Source organism: Electrona antarctica (assembly GCF_951216825.1).
Source record: "Electrona antarctica genome assembly, chromosome: 20".
Taxonomy (NCBI): domain Eukaryota; kingdom Metazoa; phylum Chordata; class Actinopteri; order Myctophiformes; family Myctophidae; genus Electrona; species Electrona antarctica.
The window spans coordinates 32372506-32392320 of NC_136801.1; the positions used below are offsets into that span (position 1 = coordinate 32372506).

The 19815-nt window shown below is 42.5% G+C and overlaps 1 protein-coding gene across 3 annotated transcripts in view; it reads left to right on the forward strand.

Moving 5' to 3' along the window:
- Positions 1-2213, forward strand: part of LOC306913549 (palmdelphin-like) — a 39614-nt gene extending 37401 nt beyond the window's left edge. For all 3 annotated transcript variants that reach the window (XM_079490278.1, XM_079490280.1, XM_079490279.1), the window contains exon 12: positions 1691-2213. In XM_079490278.1, coding sequence (XP_079346404.1) covers positions 1691-1812 — 122 coding nt within the window. In that variant the 3' untranslated portion in view covers positions 1813-2213. The remainder of the gene's footprint in view (positions 1-1690) is intronic.
- The last annotated feature ends 17602 nt before the right edge of the window (positions 2214-19815 follow it).

Genomic DNA, 19815 nt, shown 5'->3' on the forward strand with positions numbered 1-19815 from the left:
CAGTTCTTGACAACCGTGTGTGCTCCCTGTGGTGGTGTGGAACGCGTACTGTGTCGAATTTGAAGTCGGTGTGGCGAATGGTTCTCGAGTTACGTGGATTACATACGTACACACGTGTACAGAGAGTCAGTGCATTTATTTTAAGATGAATGGAAACCATTCTAACTTATTCAATATAACTGTGATCAGTTTAATTAAATGTGATTACTTGGGAGTATGTCTTCCATCACGTGTGGTCACCCGTTTGAACTGACTGCCGTTGCTCAATATGAGATGAGACCCGCCTTTACTCAATATGAGACCCACCTTTACTAAATCATTTTATATCATAATGTGATGTCATGCATTCTGTCACCCTACCCTTTTAACTGCTACAAATCAAGGCTTTACTCATAATACCTGAAAACAAACCCTTCAGTGGTGGAAAGCAACTAAGTACATTGTATTACTTGAGTATATCTAATTTCCAATTCTTTTACTTTGACTCCACTAAAGTGTGGATCCAAATATTGTACTTTTACACCACTACATTTGTTTGAAAACTTTAGTTACTAGTTACTTTGTAGATTATTATTACAAAACATACATTAACCACTTTGACCCTATATAAATTGTTTGGCTACCATCAAAAGATTTAAATTTTCGCATTTGAAAACATGCGAAATGGGACATACTTTATGACTACTTTCTACTTTTGGCACTTTAATTACATTTTGATACCAATACATTTGTACGTTTAATCAAGTCAATTTAGAATTCCGGACTTTTACTTCTATCAGAGTGTTTCTACATTAAGTCAAATTTGTCTGTACTTTTTCCATCACTGCGCTTGTCAATAATTCCTAACACTAAAGCTAAACATGCACCATGACAAATAGGTCTAAGCTGTTCAGCTTAGCACTCCGATTCGTTCCCCACGAGATCGGCCGCATGCAGAGCGTTCCCTCCAACAGTGAGTAAGAATTGAATTCAATAATTCCCAATCGAGACACTCAATGGTCTGTTGCTAGGCGATAAAGTGTGTGGTCTAGAGCAGGGGTTCTCAACGTTTTTGGCCGGGGACCCCCGGAAATGCTTTGGCAATGTCTCGGGACCCCCGCCCCGCCCCCTCCCTCCCCAATATAAATTGACTGCTACAATAACCTTAAACCATTTTGGGCGGGAACCCCTTTTGGTGTTTTAAGCATTGTTATAATTTAGCTATTGAAAAATAGCAGATCTACAAGCTCATAGCGCGCCACCGAGTGGCGCGCTACGAGCTTGTAGGTCTGCTATTTTTGAAAAATCGTGAAAATAAAATTTAAAAAAAAATCTTTTTTTTTATTTATTTTTTTGAAAATAATTTGGGGACCCCCTAAAATAATTTGGCGACCCCCCGAGGGGTCGCGACCCACGGGTTGAGAACCCCTGGTCTAGAGCAGTCGTTCGCAAACCTTTTTGTGCCAAGGACCCCCAAAAGAGAAGATCTGTGTTTAAAAAAACATGCTAATTTTCACCATTTTCAAACGCTTTTAGATCTTCTATTTTTGAATAGCCAGCAGACAAAAGCCTGTTCACTCGTGCAACTAACTAAAAACTAATCTCAACAATATACTAAACACTTTTTACTCTAACTAAAAACTATATTAGCATTTCAGAAGTGCAGTATATATTAACTGGCTGGTTGTTTGTCCATGTTCCTCACAAACAGGAGGACAGCCAAGCTACCGTAGGACGGAGGGGAGAATAACACTGTACCCTACTGTACCCTACCCTTACCCTGATGGATCTACTGTACCCTACCCTTACCCTGATGGATCTACTGTATCCTAAACGGCTCTTCACAAACCCTGAGAACCCTAACTGTACCCTGAAGAATCCACATGCTTCTCATCAAACTTCTTCATGTCAAGGACCTACAAATTAAAATGTATTTGACCGTGGCTGGGAGACGACAGAATAGGGATGTGTTGAGTTACCAGTGGTTGTATAGGCCTACTCCAATTTTTTGGACCTCTACCAACGTGTGTTTGACAATAATAAATTAACTTTAATTAGTCTCATAAATTAACACTAAAGGATTTGAGCAATGATGGTATTCACAAGTATGAATTTCAAAGTGCATTTTCCGAGATTGTCTGAATTTTCCCCCTTAATTTTCAGATTTCTTTTGTAAATAGTGTTCGCAAAGAAAATATTGGCACATCCACTTTGTTCAGATGCAGGTGCTTTGGACGGTGACGAATGAAGCAATCATGAACGAACGAAGATGTTGGTATCAATGCTGTGAGACCGTCAGAGGGACCGAAACGAAACGTCTGATGGTGCTGAGCAAGAGCAGAGTGCAGGATCTTTGTTCATGATTGCTTCATTTCTTTAAATGTGTGAAAATAGCACATCTACAAGCGCTGTGACGCATTGGGAGCTTGTAGAGCAGCTTTGGACTTGAAATAGGGCTTATAAGTGGTCAATTCATAATATATTTTTGTAAGTGTCTGTCCCAAGAGTCCCTTCCTAGAAATGTAGTAGAGTCAAAAGTACAATGTTTCTATTTAAAATGTATAGCGGTGTATCACTTACAAAAAATAATAAAAATAATACTTAAAACATGTACTTAAGTAGTCTACAGTACTTTGGTAAATGTACTTAGCTACTTTCCACCACTGGTGAGTATTGAGACGCTTTTGATTGTGTCCAATATGGTGTTTTCACCATAGTGTCTCCTGAGTTAACGGCACACAAAGCAAAATCCCAAACATTAATTCAACTTCCAAGAGGGTTTTAAAATGAACAATAAAGCTTTTCGTGTGTGCAAGAAGGTTGTAAAGTAGTTGTGTCAGAATTCATGGGTCAATCCGACCTGCTATGAAAGTGACTTTAATATATACATATTTTTTTTTGCTGCAATGTTTTGCTGTGAGCCTTACACCGCAGTGCGCTACAAAGTAGTAGGCTAAATAAACAACTTTGAGAAAAAGTTCTGCTCCTGCTGTTTCTGTGAGGACATGTGGGAGGCTGCGGGGGCATTTACAGCATGTCAGAGAAGCAACATCATTTAACACCACATTTCAACCCCATGGTCCTCACTCAGTGCTTATTGCGAACAAAGTGATTGCGAACGAAGTGACCACTAACTATAGAAGATGGCCAAAACTGTCTGTCTGTGTGTCAGTCTGTCTGTGTGTGTGTGTGTGTCACGCTGTAACACCACCCGCCCGCCACCAGAGGGCAACTACGAACTGAAATTGGAACTATACAGAGGTCTGTGTGTGTGTGTGTGTGTGTGTGTGTGTGTGTGTGTGTGTGTGTGTGTGTGTGTGTGTGTGTGTGTGTGTGTGTGTGTGTGTGTGTGTGTGTGTGTGTGTGTGTCCGACTGCCACAACATCTTTGTTCGCTTCCCGCGTTTACGCGTCTTACTTATTATTATAATGGTCCCATTTTTCGCTATATCCTGTCTGTATCTCAGATGGCTTTGACAGTTCCGAAATGAGATGGGGAATCCAAGCTGATAGAAACGGCAGGCTTTCTATTCCTGGAAAGTCAGCATGCTATAATGTAATGGAAGCTATTGCGTACGATAAATGTGGGGAAAAATATATGTACAGAAGTTAATAATGGTTGAAGTGATCCTTTAAACCCCATACATTGAGTGGAGTCCCTAAGGGGTGGGGGGGGGTCGTGCGCGCGGTGCCAGTGCGATGCCAACACACATGTACAAAGGTGTGTGTGTGTGTGCGTGCGCAGAGCACAGTATGTGTGCTAGAAAAAGAGAGGGACATATGGTGAAGGCATTTGTTCAAAAAGGTTCTGCTATTGGTTGTCTGCCATGCACCCCCCCCCCCCCCCCCCCCCACACACACACACACACACACACACACAGAGAGAGGGACACACACACAGAGAGGGACACACACGCACCACACAGTGCCCCTCCGTTCACAACACACAGACCGAGAGACAGAGCGAGAAACGGAGAGATAGAGAGAATATCCACACTCAGCCCGTCTCCTCTCACATCCTCTGCAACTGCGCCTCAGGTAGGACCACAGTACACACACACACACACACACACAGTCACACACACACACACACACACACACACACACACACACACACACACACACACACACACACACACACACACACACACACACACACACACACACACACACTACAGACACGGGCTAATACAATAGATAGTATAGATTTTGCCTTGTATAGTTAGTATAGATGTTGCTTTGTCGCAATGTTGCTTGCTCTGGGTGGGATCTCTATCGGTTTGCAAACACAGAGAGCTTTGTCGCTCTACATGTAAAGTGTCTTGAGACAACTTGTTGTGATTTGACACTTTAATACAATTGAATTTAATTAAATTGAGTGACAGCATAGATGTGTAAAGTGTGCTAACTGTTTCGTGTGTGTGTGTGTGTGTGTGTGTGTGTGTGTGTGTGTGTGTGTGTGTGTGTGTGTGTGTGTGTGTGTGTGTGTGTGTGTGTGTGTGTGTGTGTGTGTGTGTGTGTGTGTGTGTGTGTACTTGAATTGCTATACTGTTGAGCCAAATGATGTCCCCACACAACGCAGTATAATTGAACTGAATGTGTCACAAGTCCTTAGTCATACTGTAGGTGTACAATTATACAAATATATTCAGGTTGTGATTCTGGCATCTGGGGTTACAGTTTCCCGCCCTGTGTTATACTTTTCTGTGCTGCGATGTAACACACTTGTAGATTTGTTATTTTCTATCTATTTTCAGTGCTGAAAATGGGGGTATTGCTTCACAATTTACCTGTTACCTATTCATGCCTTGTGGCACGTAATGCCTCCACAGGGCACTTCCACTTTTTTCATGGTCAGCTGCTGCAGTCTAGCCTGGCTCCAGCCCTGAATCGCTAGCCACGCCCATTAAGAAAATATGTTCTGGCGATTCAGAATAATGAAGTGAAACTAAATGAACATTCAGACTGAGTGTCAGGCTAGCTGCAGTCCTCACTTCAGACCATGATTTCCATCCTGCTTCTTGTCTTTCTTTCTCAACGGTGCGCCTCCAGGTGGTCTTTAGTCTTCCTTTTCTTCTTTTCCCTTCTGGTGCCCTTCATGTCATTTTTGCTATGTTTGCTTGTTGTCTCCTTTGTTAATTTTCCACGTGTCACATGCATACAGTATAGCAATACTGGCATCACTATAGCGTCTTGTACAGTTTTATAGCTTATGGTTGTCATTGTGATGCTGTTGGAACTCCAGGACTTTTTAAGTCTGACGTGATGAATGCAATTGCTTCACAATAAAATACAGTCATGTCCATGAGGATAGAAAACAATTAACATTCAGTGCTTAATTACATTACAACAATAGGCTGTAAAATCGAAGCAAAATAAGACAAAACGAGATGACAGTGTATGCAAATGGTGAGCTGAAGTCTTCTCTCTCTTGTATCAGCAGTTTTAATGTGGTGAGCAGTGGTGGTAGAATACACTGGTATTTTCCTTAACACTCATGACGCCAAAACTCTTCGGAACCCGTCAGATGACGGGTTAAGATTTAACCCCGAAGGTCGCCATACCCGTCATATGGCGGGTTGTAAGGTTTATATCAGTTCCAAGCAGCCGAAGCTCAACACTAACCTTTCGTGCTGCCCAGGCTGCTATGACTGCGCCCATACGTTCTTCCCATCCGAGGATCAATGCGCGCGCCTCCCATAAGGATCCACTCATTGTCGTTTCTTTGCTGCTTGTTTTCTCAGAAAAATACTCCAAAGTTGTTGTTTTTGTCCAATCCGCCCGACGTTCAGATGTAAATAGTGATTTTTGACCACATCGCGCCCGCCATATTACCGTTTGTGGTGAAAGCTAAGACATGTCAGCTGCTGCTCGTACAACTTTTTGCTCCTCCTCTCGCTGTATTGGGCTGTGTGCCCCGGAAGTAGTTGGCGCAAATTCACAGATATTGCCTGGTTGCCTGCGGTAATTTCTCATGAACACCAGGGGGCGACGAAAGTGCTAAGAGTAAAAAAATACCATAATGTAGCCTACAAATTCTCTTATAGTCAGGGAATATTATCAGAACATTTTAAGTCTCCAGTAATACATTTTAAAAAACCCAATTTGAGAACCACTGCCCTGAATACAGTATGTTGCAACATTTGTTTTGCACCAGAACCACATCTTGGTGGAAAAGTAACCACGTCCACGGTTCCTGCTCAGCAAATAAAAAATAAAATAAACTTTTTGGAGTGAAAATCAAGGGAAAATGCAGGGTTCATGTAAATGAAAAAGCAGCTTACATGTTTTCAATCTCTCAAATAATATGATAATTTCAACCTGACTCATATGAGGGTTGAAATTATCATAATTTCAAAGCCACTTTTCCAGCAACTGTTCAACACTATTTATGGAGGAAGAACATTTCTGACAAAAAAACAAACCTCAGGATACTGAAAAATAGGGCACGCAGGCACGCAGTACGCACGCACACACTCTGTCTACTCACACTCTCATTGATGGGCTGTGGACACTGACAGTTCAGAAACCTCTAAAGAAACGTGACAGAAAATGACTTGCCCGCCGCATACATTTTTAAGGAATACTCTTAGAGTTCAGAGCAATTCAGAAACCTGCCCTACCACATACTGCATAAAGACTGAGTGTGAATGATTTTTTTTCTTCTAGTTCTCTAATTTCTTCAAATTGTTTGAGGACTAATCAAGACAAAATGCTTTATGTTATTCCTATTGGTCCGGCTTGGTCCCGTACGGGTCCATTTGGTTTCATCGTACGCTCTCAAGAGTTAAATTTGTGTTAAACATCTGCTACTTAATTTACAATAAGTCTACACAATGTAGAAAGATGTGTTATTTTGATCAACGTTTGCCTGTTATCATGGAATTGTGGACAAACTCAACAACAAAATATTCTTTAGTTTTGGGTCGGAGAGGCTAAATCACATCAAATGGTGGTCCGTGGATCAAATGCTGAATAAATAATGGGTAAATAAATAATAATTGAAATGTTTGAGAAATTCATAAAAAGAAATTTTGGTGGGGAAAAAGCGACGGTAGGGTTAAAAAGTAAAGACGGACGACCTTCATTTGACATTGAGTATATACTGTCTATGTATAATCTGTATTGTATGGACTATATATTATGATGGACATTTGTCACACCACTCTGTCGGACATATAGGACATTATGGCCTGGAGGTCACACACGTCCACTCAACCTCAATACAGTGACATTTCTGTCAATACGCGCGCACACACACACACACAGGCACACACACGCACGCACACGCACACACACACACACACACACAGATCGAAGTCAAGGTTTTGCTAGTGTTTCATATATGCATGGGGATGCACATACAGTATGCGTGTTGTGGATGTGTCGGTGACATTTGGAGACTGTATTCAGGATGATTTCATTTTGGATGATTTACTGCAATCTGGCGGTGAGTAATGGCTTCACTCACTGCATGCCAATCTGGGTGTGTTATCTTGTTCTTTTTAACCCATTTATGGCTGAGACCAGATTCTACAAATGTCTTCTAAATCATGACAGTTATCAGAAAAACCTATTTTTCTATGTCAGTGGTTCTCAAAGTTTTTCATGTCAAGGCCCCCAAAAAGTACATGTAATTGGCCGCCGACCCCCATCTGAAAATATGTTGTTCCGGGGACCCCTCCGGAAGCAAAGATTTGAGTTAAAAACGTTCGCTCTGAAAGAATATATATTCAAAGATTTGTGCCATTATATATTTTCACGATTTAAAAAAAATAGCAGATCTACAAGCTCGTAGCGCGGCACTGAGCTATGTGTGCGTGTGTGTGCGACTGTGCGTGTGTGCATGCGCGTGTGTGTTGTCAGAATCCTGAGGGTTTGTTTTTTCTCAGAATTGTTCTTCCTCCATAAGTAGCTTAATAGGCTTAATTATCATAAAAGCATGACTAATGAAATACGGTAATTATCGTAAAAGCATAAATAATGACCGTGGTGAATATGACATTGTTATTGCTAATGATGTTGTCTGATGACAGTAATGCTCTGTAACACTGCTATGAACAATGACAGACAAACAGGCAGGCAAACATTCACCCATTTTCAACCTTTGTTCATAATTGGACCCACCTGGACCCAGTGACATCTATCTATAGGTGCACCCATGGCCGCGGGAAGATGTTGACAGTAGGAGGTGCTGAACGTTTAGCAGGGGGTGCGCGCGTGTGCACGCGCCTCGTGCACGCGCATTTTCACGCAGAAAAGTGGCTTTTACTTTCCCTCTCCACACCCATGAGCAAACTGACACAGGCATACCAGGATAAGGCACCGATACTGTGATACAGCATATTTATTAGTCTATTAACAGAAATCTGTTTTGATTAAAATTATTATTATTTTCCCCCTCCTGTCCGAGGGGGGGCTGTGCCTGGGCGGAGATGGTGCTCCAGCCCCCCCAGCACCCCTACTTCCCTCAACCAATGCACCATGTCTCATGTCTCAGATTTTTCTCAATAAAAGCTGCAGGCTACGAGAGAACGAGTCACGCTTTTATTGTTATTCTTCCGGTTTGAGAGAAAGGAAGTTCCAGATTGATGGTTCTTGCCTGATGACTACAAAACAATGACTACAACATGACGTAACGATATCATCCGCTCCAGACCGGTTCACACGGCAATTTGACCAGTCTTTCCTCCGAGGTGGAGAGCCTGGTGACGCGAGGTTAGTGGAACGGGTACTCTGACACGGGTCCAACGGGTATTGCAACTCCAACTTCCATCGTAACTGACTCGGTGCTCTACAGACGGGCACCGGTCTAGTCATCAAAATGACCAAGCCATGCCCATCGATGATGTCATCGGTAGGCAGGTTTCTGACCTGTCCAAAGCCCACCAATGGGACGCAGAGTGAGTAAACAGGCTGGGTGCCATCAAATGACGAAGATAAAGTTGAAAATGGGTGAAGAGCTCCTTTAACAACTTAAACCTCTATACTCGCTTAACTGTACTCGCATGCATGGGCCCTATATAATAGTTAACAATATTATACCCATGGGCCCTATACTTAACATATTATACCCATGGGTCCTATACTTAACATATTATACCCATGGGTCCTATACTTAACATATTATACCCATGGGTCCTATACTTAACATATTATACCCATGGGTCCTATACTTAACATATTATACCCATGGGTCCTATACTTAACATATTATACCCATGGGTCCTATACTTAACATATTATATCCATGGGTCCTATACTTAACATATTATACCCATGGGTCCTATACTTAACATATTATACCCATGGGTCCTATACTTAACATATTATACCCATGGGCCCTATACTTAACATATTATACCCATGGGTCCTATACTTAACATATTATACCCATGGGCCCTATACTTAACATATTATACCCATGGTCCCTATACTTAGTCGACGGTATTGTTGACGTGTAGAGATGCCTGTGGTTAAACTCGATTTTAAAGTTCACTTCATGTTTTCATCTTAACCGTCTTAGCGGCAAACTCGCTGAATATCAGTGTGTGTGTGTGCGTGTGTGTGTGCGTGCGCGTGCGTGCAAACATTGTTCGAAAAAATGTCAAAAATGTCCCCAAAGAAACGACCGTGTAGACAGTGCTCTTCTCCAGAGTGAGATGAAACTTTACCCTCCATAGAGATGGAGGAAGTGAAACCTTTCCATCTCCAGTAATTGGCTCTCCATAATAACCTGCTATCCTCACTGTGAGACTGACAACTGCTATGCAAAGACTTCATGCAGATAGAGAAAGACTGGTTCACACAGATTAATTTACAGACTTTACAGTCTGTTCTAAAACTCTAGCTATATGTTTCAATGTTACATGCAGTCGGATCCTTTTGTCATGCTCGTGACTCATCAAGCCTTTGTCATGCTCTTCAAGCCTTATATAGGTTGCTGCCTTCAGGAAGGAGATATGGTGTTCCAGCATACAATACGGTCAGACTGAAGAGGTCTTTTGTCCATCAATCAACTCTGAGGCTTAATCAGGATTTTGGCCAGAACTAGACTGAGCTGTGGACATTGCTTTCTGCCCTTATGTTCTCTATGTATGTAACTGTATTTTATTTCTATTTCTTGTCCTGTGTTATGTCAAATGTGTGTTGCATACAAGGCCGCTGGGTCGCAAAACGAATTTCAGTGCGAACTGACAATAAAGTAATATATCATATCATATTATATATTCAGCCTTGGACATGTATTCATAGTTATGTCTTTAGCCATGTTTCTGTAGCTCTGTATATGTTCTGTATAGACCGATTCAGAAACGGGTCTCATGGTCACAGGCAACGTATTTCCTGTAGGCGGAGATGACATATCTGCGGTTTAAACCCGCACCTCTTCTACTACAGTGAATGAAAAAGTGACTGATGATGTTAGTCTGCCTCAAACGTTACTCTTTTACCTGCTTTTTACTAACACTAACATTACAAAGATGCCCAGAACATCAGGATGAACCTGTGTAGTTTATGGCTGCTCCTGCTAGTGGCAACATTCAAAAAAAATTAAAAATGGAATGTCAAAATATCTACCGCGGTGGCTGAGACCAGAGCCATAGAGTAATGGTTGAGACAAAGCAGTGAAAGGTCCTGAAAGATACATAATGTCAGTCTTACCCAATACCCAATCTTTCTGTTTTAGGAACACAAGGCTGCTGTACTTTATACCTCATACTTTAAACGCTTACTGAGTGACAAAAAACTACTTTCTGGCCTTGACAGCCCATACATCCAAACAGATAACTCCTATTTGATTGCATTAAACTACTTTAAACAACATTAAATTAACTTTGCCACTACCTTTGCCACTCGATCTGCCATTCACTTTATGCATGCACACCCTCTATTAGTGTAATTCTGGTTTGTTGATTCCCCAGATGTTTCCTTATTCCTCTGGTGTCTTCCTGTCTGACCTTTTATACATTACCTGTTTGCGTCATCGTTAACCGCAGAGAATGTTCCCTTTTTTTGATCAATGAAGGCCATTAAGTGTGCTCCACTGCCGCCGGTTGTGCTTGGACGGTGTCTGGACAGCGTCACCCAATCGCCCCCGGTTAATTGTTTGGCACCGTCCAAAGGCAACGCGACGCAACGCATGCACTCAGTGGAGGCTATGGAGCCGTGCCCTATTGTCCCCCTAGCCTAGCATATCCCTGTGTTGATTTTCTAGTTGAGTACACCTGTGCGTTTAGTAGTTTGTGTCCAATTTTGTGTGAGTATGTGCTTTGCTGGTATATTTCTGTTCAGCCTCTTACCATTTTTATTGAGGGGCTCTAGCCCTTCCTATGCTATGCACAGCTTTGTGTGTCTGTCCGTTTGAGCACGGAATGTGATGTATGACGATAAGAGTGCCCCTCACTTATTTTTTAATGTGAGCCGCTGTGAGAGCTTGTGCTCTAAGCCTTTGGAAACCAGATTTTGGAACAACCTTTGTTATTTGAATAAATTAAGTTGAGCCTTGCAGCTGCCTTTAGTCATCCTGCCTCTGTGTCCAATTCCTCACTCTGAAATGAAGAAAATGCCAGCACTCTTTATGTCCTTTTCCCATGATTGTATTTACCTCTGACGAGAGTGGACAACGTACGTACGCGTTTCGGCCTGGTCGGCCTTCCTCAGCGTTGTGACAAGACAACAGGAAGTGTGGTATTTATGTGTGAGATACAATCGAATGTAATTGAACACAGGTGTCAACTGTTATCATCTTACACAGTATCAATAAGAAGACTCTATTTATGGTACCATCATGACAGGATAAAAATCATGTGAGCACAAATAAATAAAGTAAATAGTAAAATATGAATGCATCACATGAGCTATCATACTGAATATTTGTGTTCACATGATTTTTATCCTGTCATGAGGCTGAGGAAGGCTAACCTGACTCCGCCAGATGGGGCAGCAGAGAGTACACTGGGTTCCCCCCTCCTGCTCCCATCTGGGAACTCTCAGGCTGACTTGATGCCCGGCCACAAAACGGCCTGGCCAATCAGCAGCAGCTATCCCGCCTCTAGCCGGGCATCAAGTCTACTCAGTGTACTCTCTGCTGCCCCATCTGGCGGAGTCAGGTTAGAGGAAGGCCAACCAGGCCGAAATGCGTACGTTGTCCACTTTCGTCAGAGGTAAATAAAATCATTTCATCCTGTATCTTCGAGCCTTGCACCTAGAAGGATTTTGTTCTAACCTGTTCTGAGTTCTGCGGGTTGTCTGCTTTGGCAGTCATTTTTTTTCTCAATTCCTCACTCACCTTAACATTCAACACCCGCATGCGTGTCTCTCCATTTCATCAGCGCTGTATTCATCAAAGCTCAAGACCATGAACTGTGCAGCACATGCAGTGAGTTACAGGAACTAAGCACATATTTACTTTAGACAAATCGATAAAAAGCGAAAGACCATATTCTTTTTCATCATTCTTTGGATAACAAAAGATTATTTGTGCTACACTGTATTGCTTTGTCTAAAGCTTGTGATACGTGGATGAAGAATTGCTTTCACAAGGATTATTGTCCATTGGTGTTGATTCTGTTGCCTGTATCTGTCTGAGAGACATCAATGTGTCAAAGTTGGAGCTGTAAAAGCCGAGTTCCTCCATAATTCTATCTAAAGTAGGACAATAGTAGTTTCAAAAGCAAGTACTCCAGTCCTTAAACTCAAGTACACATTTGACAGCAACTTCAACTTATAATATTTGACCATAAGTATCTATACTTTGACTCATGTACTTGAGTTGAGTACTTTATCCAGCTCGGAGCACGGACACTGGCTCAGTAGCACTCACACACACTCTTGTCTCTCTGAAGCCCAAACCACACCAATGGGTCACTAGTAGCACTCACACACTCTTGTCTCTCTGAAGCCCAAACCACACCAATGGGTCACTAGTAGCACTCACACACTCTTGTCTCTCTGAAGCCCAAACCACACCAATGGGTCACTAGTAGCACTCACACACACTCTTGTCTCTCTGAAGCCCAAACCACACCAATGGGTCACTAGTAGCACTCACACACTCTTGTCTCTCTGAAGCCCAAACCACACCAATGGGTCACTAGTAGCACTCACACACTCTTGTCTCTCTGAAGTCCAAACCACACCAATGGGTCACTAGTAGCACTCACACACACTCTTGTCTCTCTGAAGCCCAAACCACACCAATGGGTCACTAGTAGCACTCACACACACTCTTGTCTCTCTGAAGCCCAAACCACACTAATGGCTCACTAGTAGCACTCACACACACTCTTGTCTCTCTGAAGCCCAAACCACACCAAGACTAGACGCATGTAGACACAAGTCAACCCAAGTGATTCAATTGGTTCAATTCAATGGTTGCTTGCAACTCTACTATTGGTCTACTCGCATGGCGACAGATTGGTGTGGTTTGGGCTTAACACACACACTTTCTGTCTCTCTCTCTCTGTCTCTTTGTCTGTCTGCCTGCCTGTCTGCCTATTGTTACTTACCACTTACGGTAAGTAGGCTAAGTATTATATAGGAAAGTCAGACAATAATCCCAGACAGTCACAAGACTGTTGGCTGCTATAGGAACATAACAGAAAAAGTGACACCAACAGTCACTTGTCAAAAGGACAAGTAACATTTGAATGCACTTGTCCGGACAGATTTATTACTTGTCGTCCAGGACAACAAGTCAAGCCCTGACTAAAGCGTTATTCATAGTCTGGATTTTCGGTGGTGAGGTGACCACTATACAACATGACGTCACGAGCCGCGGTGAAGAGCAAACCACCGCCACTGCCCCAGCCCTTCTCTCTGTTTTTACTCACCACCGCTCAACGTTATTTCAGCTACGGTGGTCACCTCACCACCGAAAATCCAGACTATAAATGAGCCTTTACCCCTCCTCCAAGTCCCAACACGACTGAAGTGCCCTTGAGCATGGCACTGAACCCCCAACTCCTCTGCTCAGTGGCCAATAGGCCTATCTCACAGCCCGCTTTCCACGCCCACTTCCGGTAAATAGTGGTGTCTTTAACATTAGCATTTACACGTTTTTTTCTCTGGAGAATCTAAGTACATTTTCTAATGTAAAAATGTGACAGACCAATATTATTATGAAGCAAACAAGATGGTAAATCAGCTCGAACAGATAGAACAAACCTTACCTTGAGAAAACAAAAGTTGTAGACTTCTTAAATTACCTCTGTTAACATGTAGCGTCTATGGAGTGACGTCACGCTATCACCACTAACCCCGAAAGGGGCCGTATTAAGGGGGGCGGGGAAATTCTGTGAGATAGGCTTATAGTATAAGACTGTGTGGTTGTTTTGGTCAGTTTTGTGTGTGTGTGTGTGTGTGTGTGTGTGTGTGTGTGTGTGTGTGTGTGTGTGTGTGTGTGTGTGTGTGTGTGTGTGTGTGTGTGTGTGTGTGTGTGTGTGTGTGTGTGTGTGTGTGTGTGTGTGTGTGCGTGCGTGCGTGCGTGCGTGCGTGCGTGCGTGCGTGCGTGCGTGCGTGCGTGCGTGCGGTGAAGGTATTGCAGGGCGTTCTTGAAAAAGAGAATTTGTTCTAAAGGTAAAAAAGGAGAAAAGTATGTTATTATTAGATTGTTTAAAATAGTTTACAGTCTAAATTAAGCCCCTCGTGCCTTGCAGTGGAGAAGCATGCTTTGCAGTGGAATCCGAGAGGAATTTGCCGTCGGGGAATAGGGATGATACCAGGATTATTATGGCCTTGATGTGTTGTAGTCAGCAGCCATGGAGAGATCCTGTTCAATACACAGAGATTAGGCAGACAAGTGTCTATGCATGACCCTTCCTGTGCGATCCCAAATCATGCGTCCATGACATCAGTGCAGTGCAGGCAAAGGGTCTACATTTTTTTAAATATTTATTTTGTATATTATAATTTATATTTATCTTGCCACTGTATGTATTTCATAAATGATGGGCCAAGTACATCATATATTTTTTTAATAAAATGTAATATATTGTACTTCTACAATTGCTTCAAATTGCTTGCTGCAAAATCAAGTCATTTTGTCAATGTTGCTCTGTCAAATATATACTTGTTTGACTTGAAAATACACAAGTATTCAAAAGCACCTGCTAAAAATACTTTCTTTTTCATATCAATGCATTTAAATGCATATTGTTCCCACTAAATTCAAAGATTTTCCAGAAACGTTCAACAAATAGCCGGTCTACAAGCTCACGTGTTGCATTGTACACATTTTGGAACTTTTACAATTTGGTATTGGTATTTTTATGGACAATACTTTTGTACAGGACTGAAAACAGGACTTGTACTTTAGTAGTATTTCTACATTGTGGTACTTTTACTTATAGGTAAAATAAAACAATCTGAGTACTTCTCCCACCCACTGATCCCGTTAAATACCGGGAGATTTGGAGTGAAAGGACCCCACGGTGAACAGGGTCACAGTGAACAGCCACTTGGCAGACAGCTATAGCTGGATGTCGATGACATCAGCGGCATGGTGTTCTGCACAGTTGGAGGATTTCTGTGGAGTAGAAGATAGCGGAAGGGTTGGATTTACTGCGTGGCCAAATCCACGCCTCTGCTTTTGATATCCCTCATTTGTGTATGTCCGCTAGGCCCAGGGATTAATCCCGTCTGTCTGTCTGTCTGTCTGTCTGTCTGTCTGTCTGTCTGTCTGTCTGTCTGTCTGATAGGTTGTCTGTCTGTCTGTCGGTCGTCCATCCGTCCGTCCGTCCCTCCCTCCGCCCACTACAGTGGCAAAAAAAACATCTTTAGTTACTGGCTGCTGTCCGTATAGTTGCTTTGCAGGTTTTGAATAGAATTACTATCATGAAACAAAAATGTTTCTTTTGTATTTTTACATAAGTCAATTACTTATTTATTTTTACGTGAGTAGTTTTATATTTCTACTTTTGCATGAGCCAAAAAAAACAATCACACCCGTGTGAAGTGAGGGACGCTCTTATCATCAGACATACATGGTCATACACAGTGTTGATTTTGTCGATTAAAACTAAGACAAAAAATGTTCGTCAACTAAAGCTGAAAAATGTGTCACGCTGCGACGTGTTGTGAGCTTGTAGAACGGTGGAAAAAAACTGTCATTACGGCGGTATCAAGGCCCGCCAAAATACATTTTAGTCGACTAAATCACCTGTAGATTTAGTCGACTGTCAAGGCCTGCCAAAATACATTTTAGTCGACTAAATCACCTGTAGATTTAGTCGACTGTCTGTCTGTCTAAATCACCTGTAGATTTAGTCGACTAAAACTAGACTAACACTAAGCCATTCCAGGTGACTAACATGTGACTAAAACTAAATGATAGCTATTCAAGAGACTATGACTAAAACTAAAATCTAAATGTGCCGTCAAAAACAACACAGGTCATACATCACCTCATTCTGGCCAATAAGTATTTGCGTCCAAACCTTCATCTTCAATGTTTGTGTTACGCAATGTTCGTGTTTGCACAAACACTCAAAACTGGCCATTTATTGTCAATGGCATACAGTACAATGTTTGTGTTAGGACGATGTTTGTGTTTACACAAACCCTCAAAGCTGGACATAGGAGGCGCTAGCAGTAGCACCCATAAAAAAGATCACACCCGTGTGAAGTGAGTGGCACTCTTATCATCGTATACACATGACGTAACATGTCGATTTGCTCAGACACATGACGTAAATTCTCCTTTCATTGTCAATGGTAAATGTGACACGAGTTAGGCCAAAAAGCTGTACGAAAAACACTATTTTCCACCACCATTCACAGTAGGCCTATAGCCTATTGCAGTACGTGTACAACCTCAATCAGCTATCAGCAATTTGTTGCAGGCAGCAGCAAATGGCTTCTATCCTCAAAGTGATTATTGTTGTCGTTTTGACAATTCTCCACTTGAATTTCATTCAGCTTCACTGAGTAGAGGTGCACTGCAGTGAGCTGGAGAGCCGTGTGTGTGTGTGCGCGCACACGCACACACACATATACAGTATGCTGGCAGACTCAGGAACGGGGGACACTTAATGAAGTGCAGGCACAGTCAGACATGCACGCACGCACGCACGCACGCACGCACGCACGCACGCACGCACGCACGCACGCACGCACACACACACACACACACACACACACACACACACACACACACACACAGTGTGGGTGGCAGTATCTATCTATCCCCGCAGTATTATGTAACCATAAGGACTGCAGAGAGAGCTGGCATGTGATAATTTTGACTTGTACGGTAGCAAGGTAGACATGGTCACTGTTGGCCAGAAACCTCTCATATCCATTGTTTTAACTTAATCCTCTGGCGTCTGGCTTTTTTGGGTCATGGGTGGTGTTGTTGCTCTTTGTTGGTTCCAAACATTTCTACCTTATAGCCAACAAACCCACTGATGCACCTACAGTTGGAGGCCATCGATATTGTCCTTTTCTTTTTGCTGAGGTTTGCGTGATCTGCGCAAAAGGACAGTTAACCCATTTTGGGCGGGAACCCCTTTTGGTGTTTTAAACATTATGTTATAATTTAGCTATTGAAAAATAGCAGATCTACAAGCACCGAGTGGCGCGCTACGGGCTTGTAGGTCTGCTATTTTTGAAAAATCGTGAAAATATTTATTTCAGAAAACTGTAGGATTTAGAAGGATTTTTTTAAATTGAGGTCAGGCCTAAATGGGTCAAATAATAAGGGACAATATCGGTGGCACCCAACTGTAGGGACTATGGATGTACGCAGATCAAAGAAACAGATTGTCCACAGGTTCAATGTCATTTTTGGTTTGTATTTACTTTCCTTTAAAGTGCAGTGATGGTACATTACAAACAGCTCCTTCTGGCATTTGTCTCTTCTGTGTTGTCTGTCTGGTAAAAACTGGTTTGTCCACCAGGTGCATGCCGCTCCCCAATCACCCAGGCCTACATGCTCTCCATCAATCAATTAGGCCTGGGGAGGCGTGCCCCTGGTGTCCAAACAGTGATTCAAATACATAATCAAACCAATACCCAATAATGCCAAATGATAACTACAACAATTGTGATAATAATAACAATAATAAATACACATACAAAACAGTGAGGATGGCTTCTACAGGTGGGATGGCTGACAGATGATTATTTTGGCGGGGTCGCGGCCTGAAAGGTTTGGGAACCCTCAGTAGCAGTGGTTAAATGTCGCTACGGAAGACAGAAATGCTTCTCGTGTGGGTGTGAAATATATTCAGCCTTTTTTTGTCTCCACCAGGCCGAAGGCATGGGGAGAGAGTATGTTTTGCACTCCGTCCGTGTGTGTGTGTGTGTGTGTCCGTCCGTCCGTCCGTCCTTCCGTCCGTCCGTTACCAGCTAATCTCTGGCACCGTTAACCCGGTCGATGCCAAACTTTGCACACACACTCCCTGGATGCCAACGATGAACCTCTGCCCCACATTTTCCAGAACGGCCTGTTATAGCGCCACCATGAGGCAGCTTTTCACATTTTTTACCTAAAACTGCACCGATCTGCGTGAAACGTTGCATGCACTCTCCCTAGAGGCCAAGGACAAACCTTTGACCTGCATTTTCCGCATCTGCCTTTTATAGCGCCACCAGGAGGCCGACTTTTGTAAAACACATTTCTTTATATTACTCCTCCAGATTCTGTCCAAAATCGTTACACAATATCTCTATGGTCATGTGCTCAAGTCGGATCTGTCCGATATTTCATATTCCATCATAATTGGCTATAATTGGCTTTCACAGTTTGCAAGATTGCCCCGTTTTGAACAAAAGCCTCAAATCATGAACGCAGCATGCAATTTAGGTGAAATCTTTCACACATTGTCTTACTAGGCTGAGGAATATATCCCACCCTTTTCACATTGGCCTGTTATAGCGCCACCAACAGGTTGATTTGTGTTCCTCAACAAAATGAAGAAAACTGTTGCATATATTACTCCTAAACATTTTGCCAAACATCTCACACAGTCCTATCCTCCTGGTGGAGACCTGTGCCCAGAAGGGCACTTTTTCCTTTTTCTAGTTTATTTATGTTCTGTAGGCCTGTTAAAGGATGAAAACGCGTCAATAATGACAAGCCAATGGAAGTATTAGCCTGGTTCACCATCTAGTGGTTATAATAGGTATTGCATTCATGGTCCATGATGGAGGGAGCACATGACCATAGGGATGTGGGCAGGGAAACACCTACCTTAATCTATGATGTCACTGAGCATCCTGAAGGTACACTACCCAAGGACCCACCCACCTCAGACACTATAGCAACATTGTGAAAATCACACAAACATGCGTTAGTGTTCTAGGGTTAAAAAAAATAATGTTAGCTCCAGTTGCAGAATGGCGCCCTCTGCTGAAAGATTTTTGGCAAACCATCTACTTCTGTTTTTGAACACCGCTCCAATGACTGGCCGCTTGTGTTGTGTCCCTATGTCCGTATGTCCGCATGTCTGTCCGTTTGGGGTATGAACAGCTGCAATACCGCTGGGTGACCTAAAGTGGCACTGTTGAGCAGCCTAAAGGGCCACTCGCACTGAGCACCACAAGTATTTTTTTTTTCATTGATATTTTTATTAGAAGTTTGGCATCAGTATATGGTGTAATTTCAGTCACATCATATATACAATAGTTATTTAGGTATACTGTACATGAATGACAACCTTTTATAATAAAATAAAAAGTGCATAAAGAACATGGTACAATGAGCACAACAAGTATAACAATAAAAGTATAACTAACAATAAAACTACCGTACAGTACAGTTACAGTACAGAGTACAGTACAGTACAGTAACTATCACAATAAAAGTATAGCCACACCGCTCAGTTCACACAGGTGT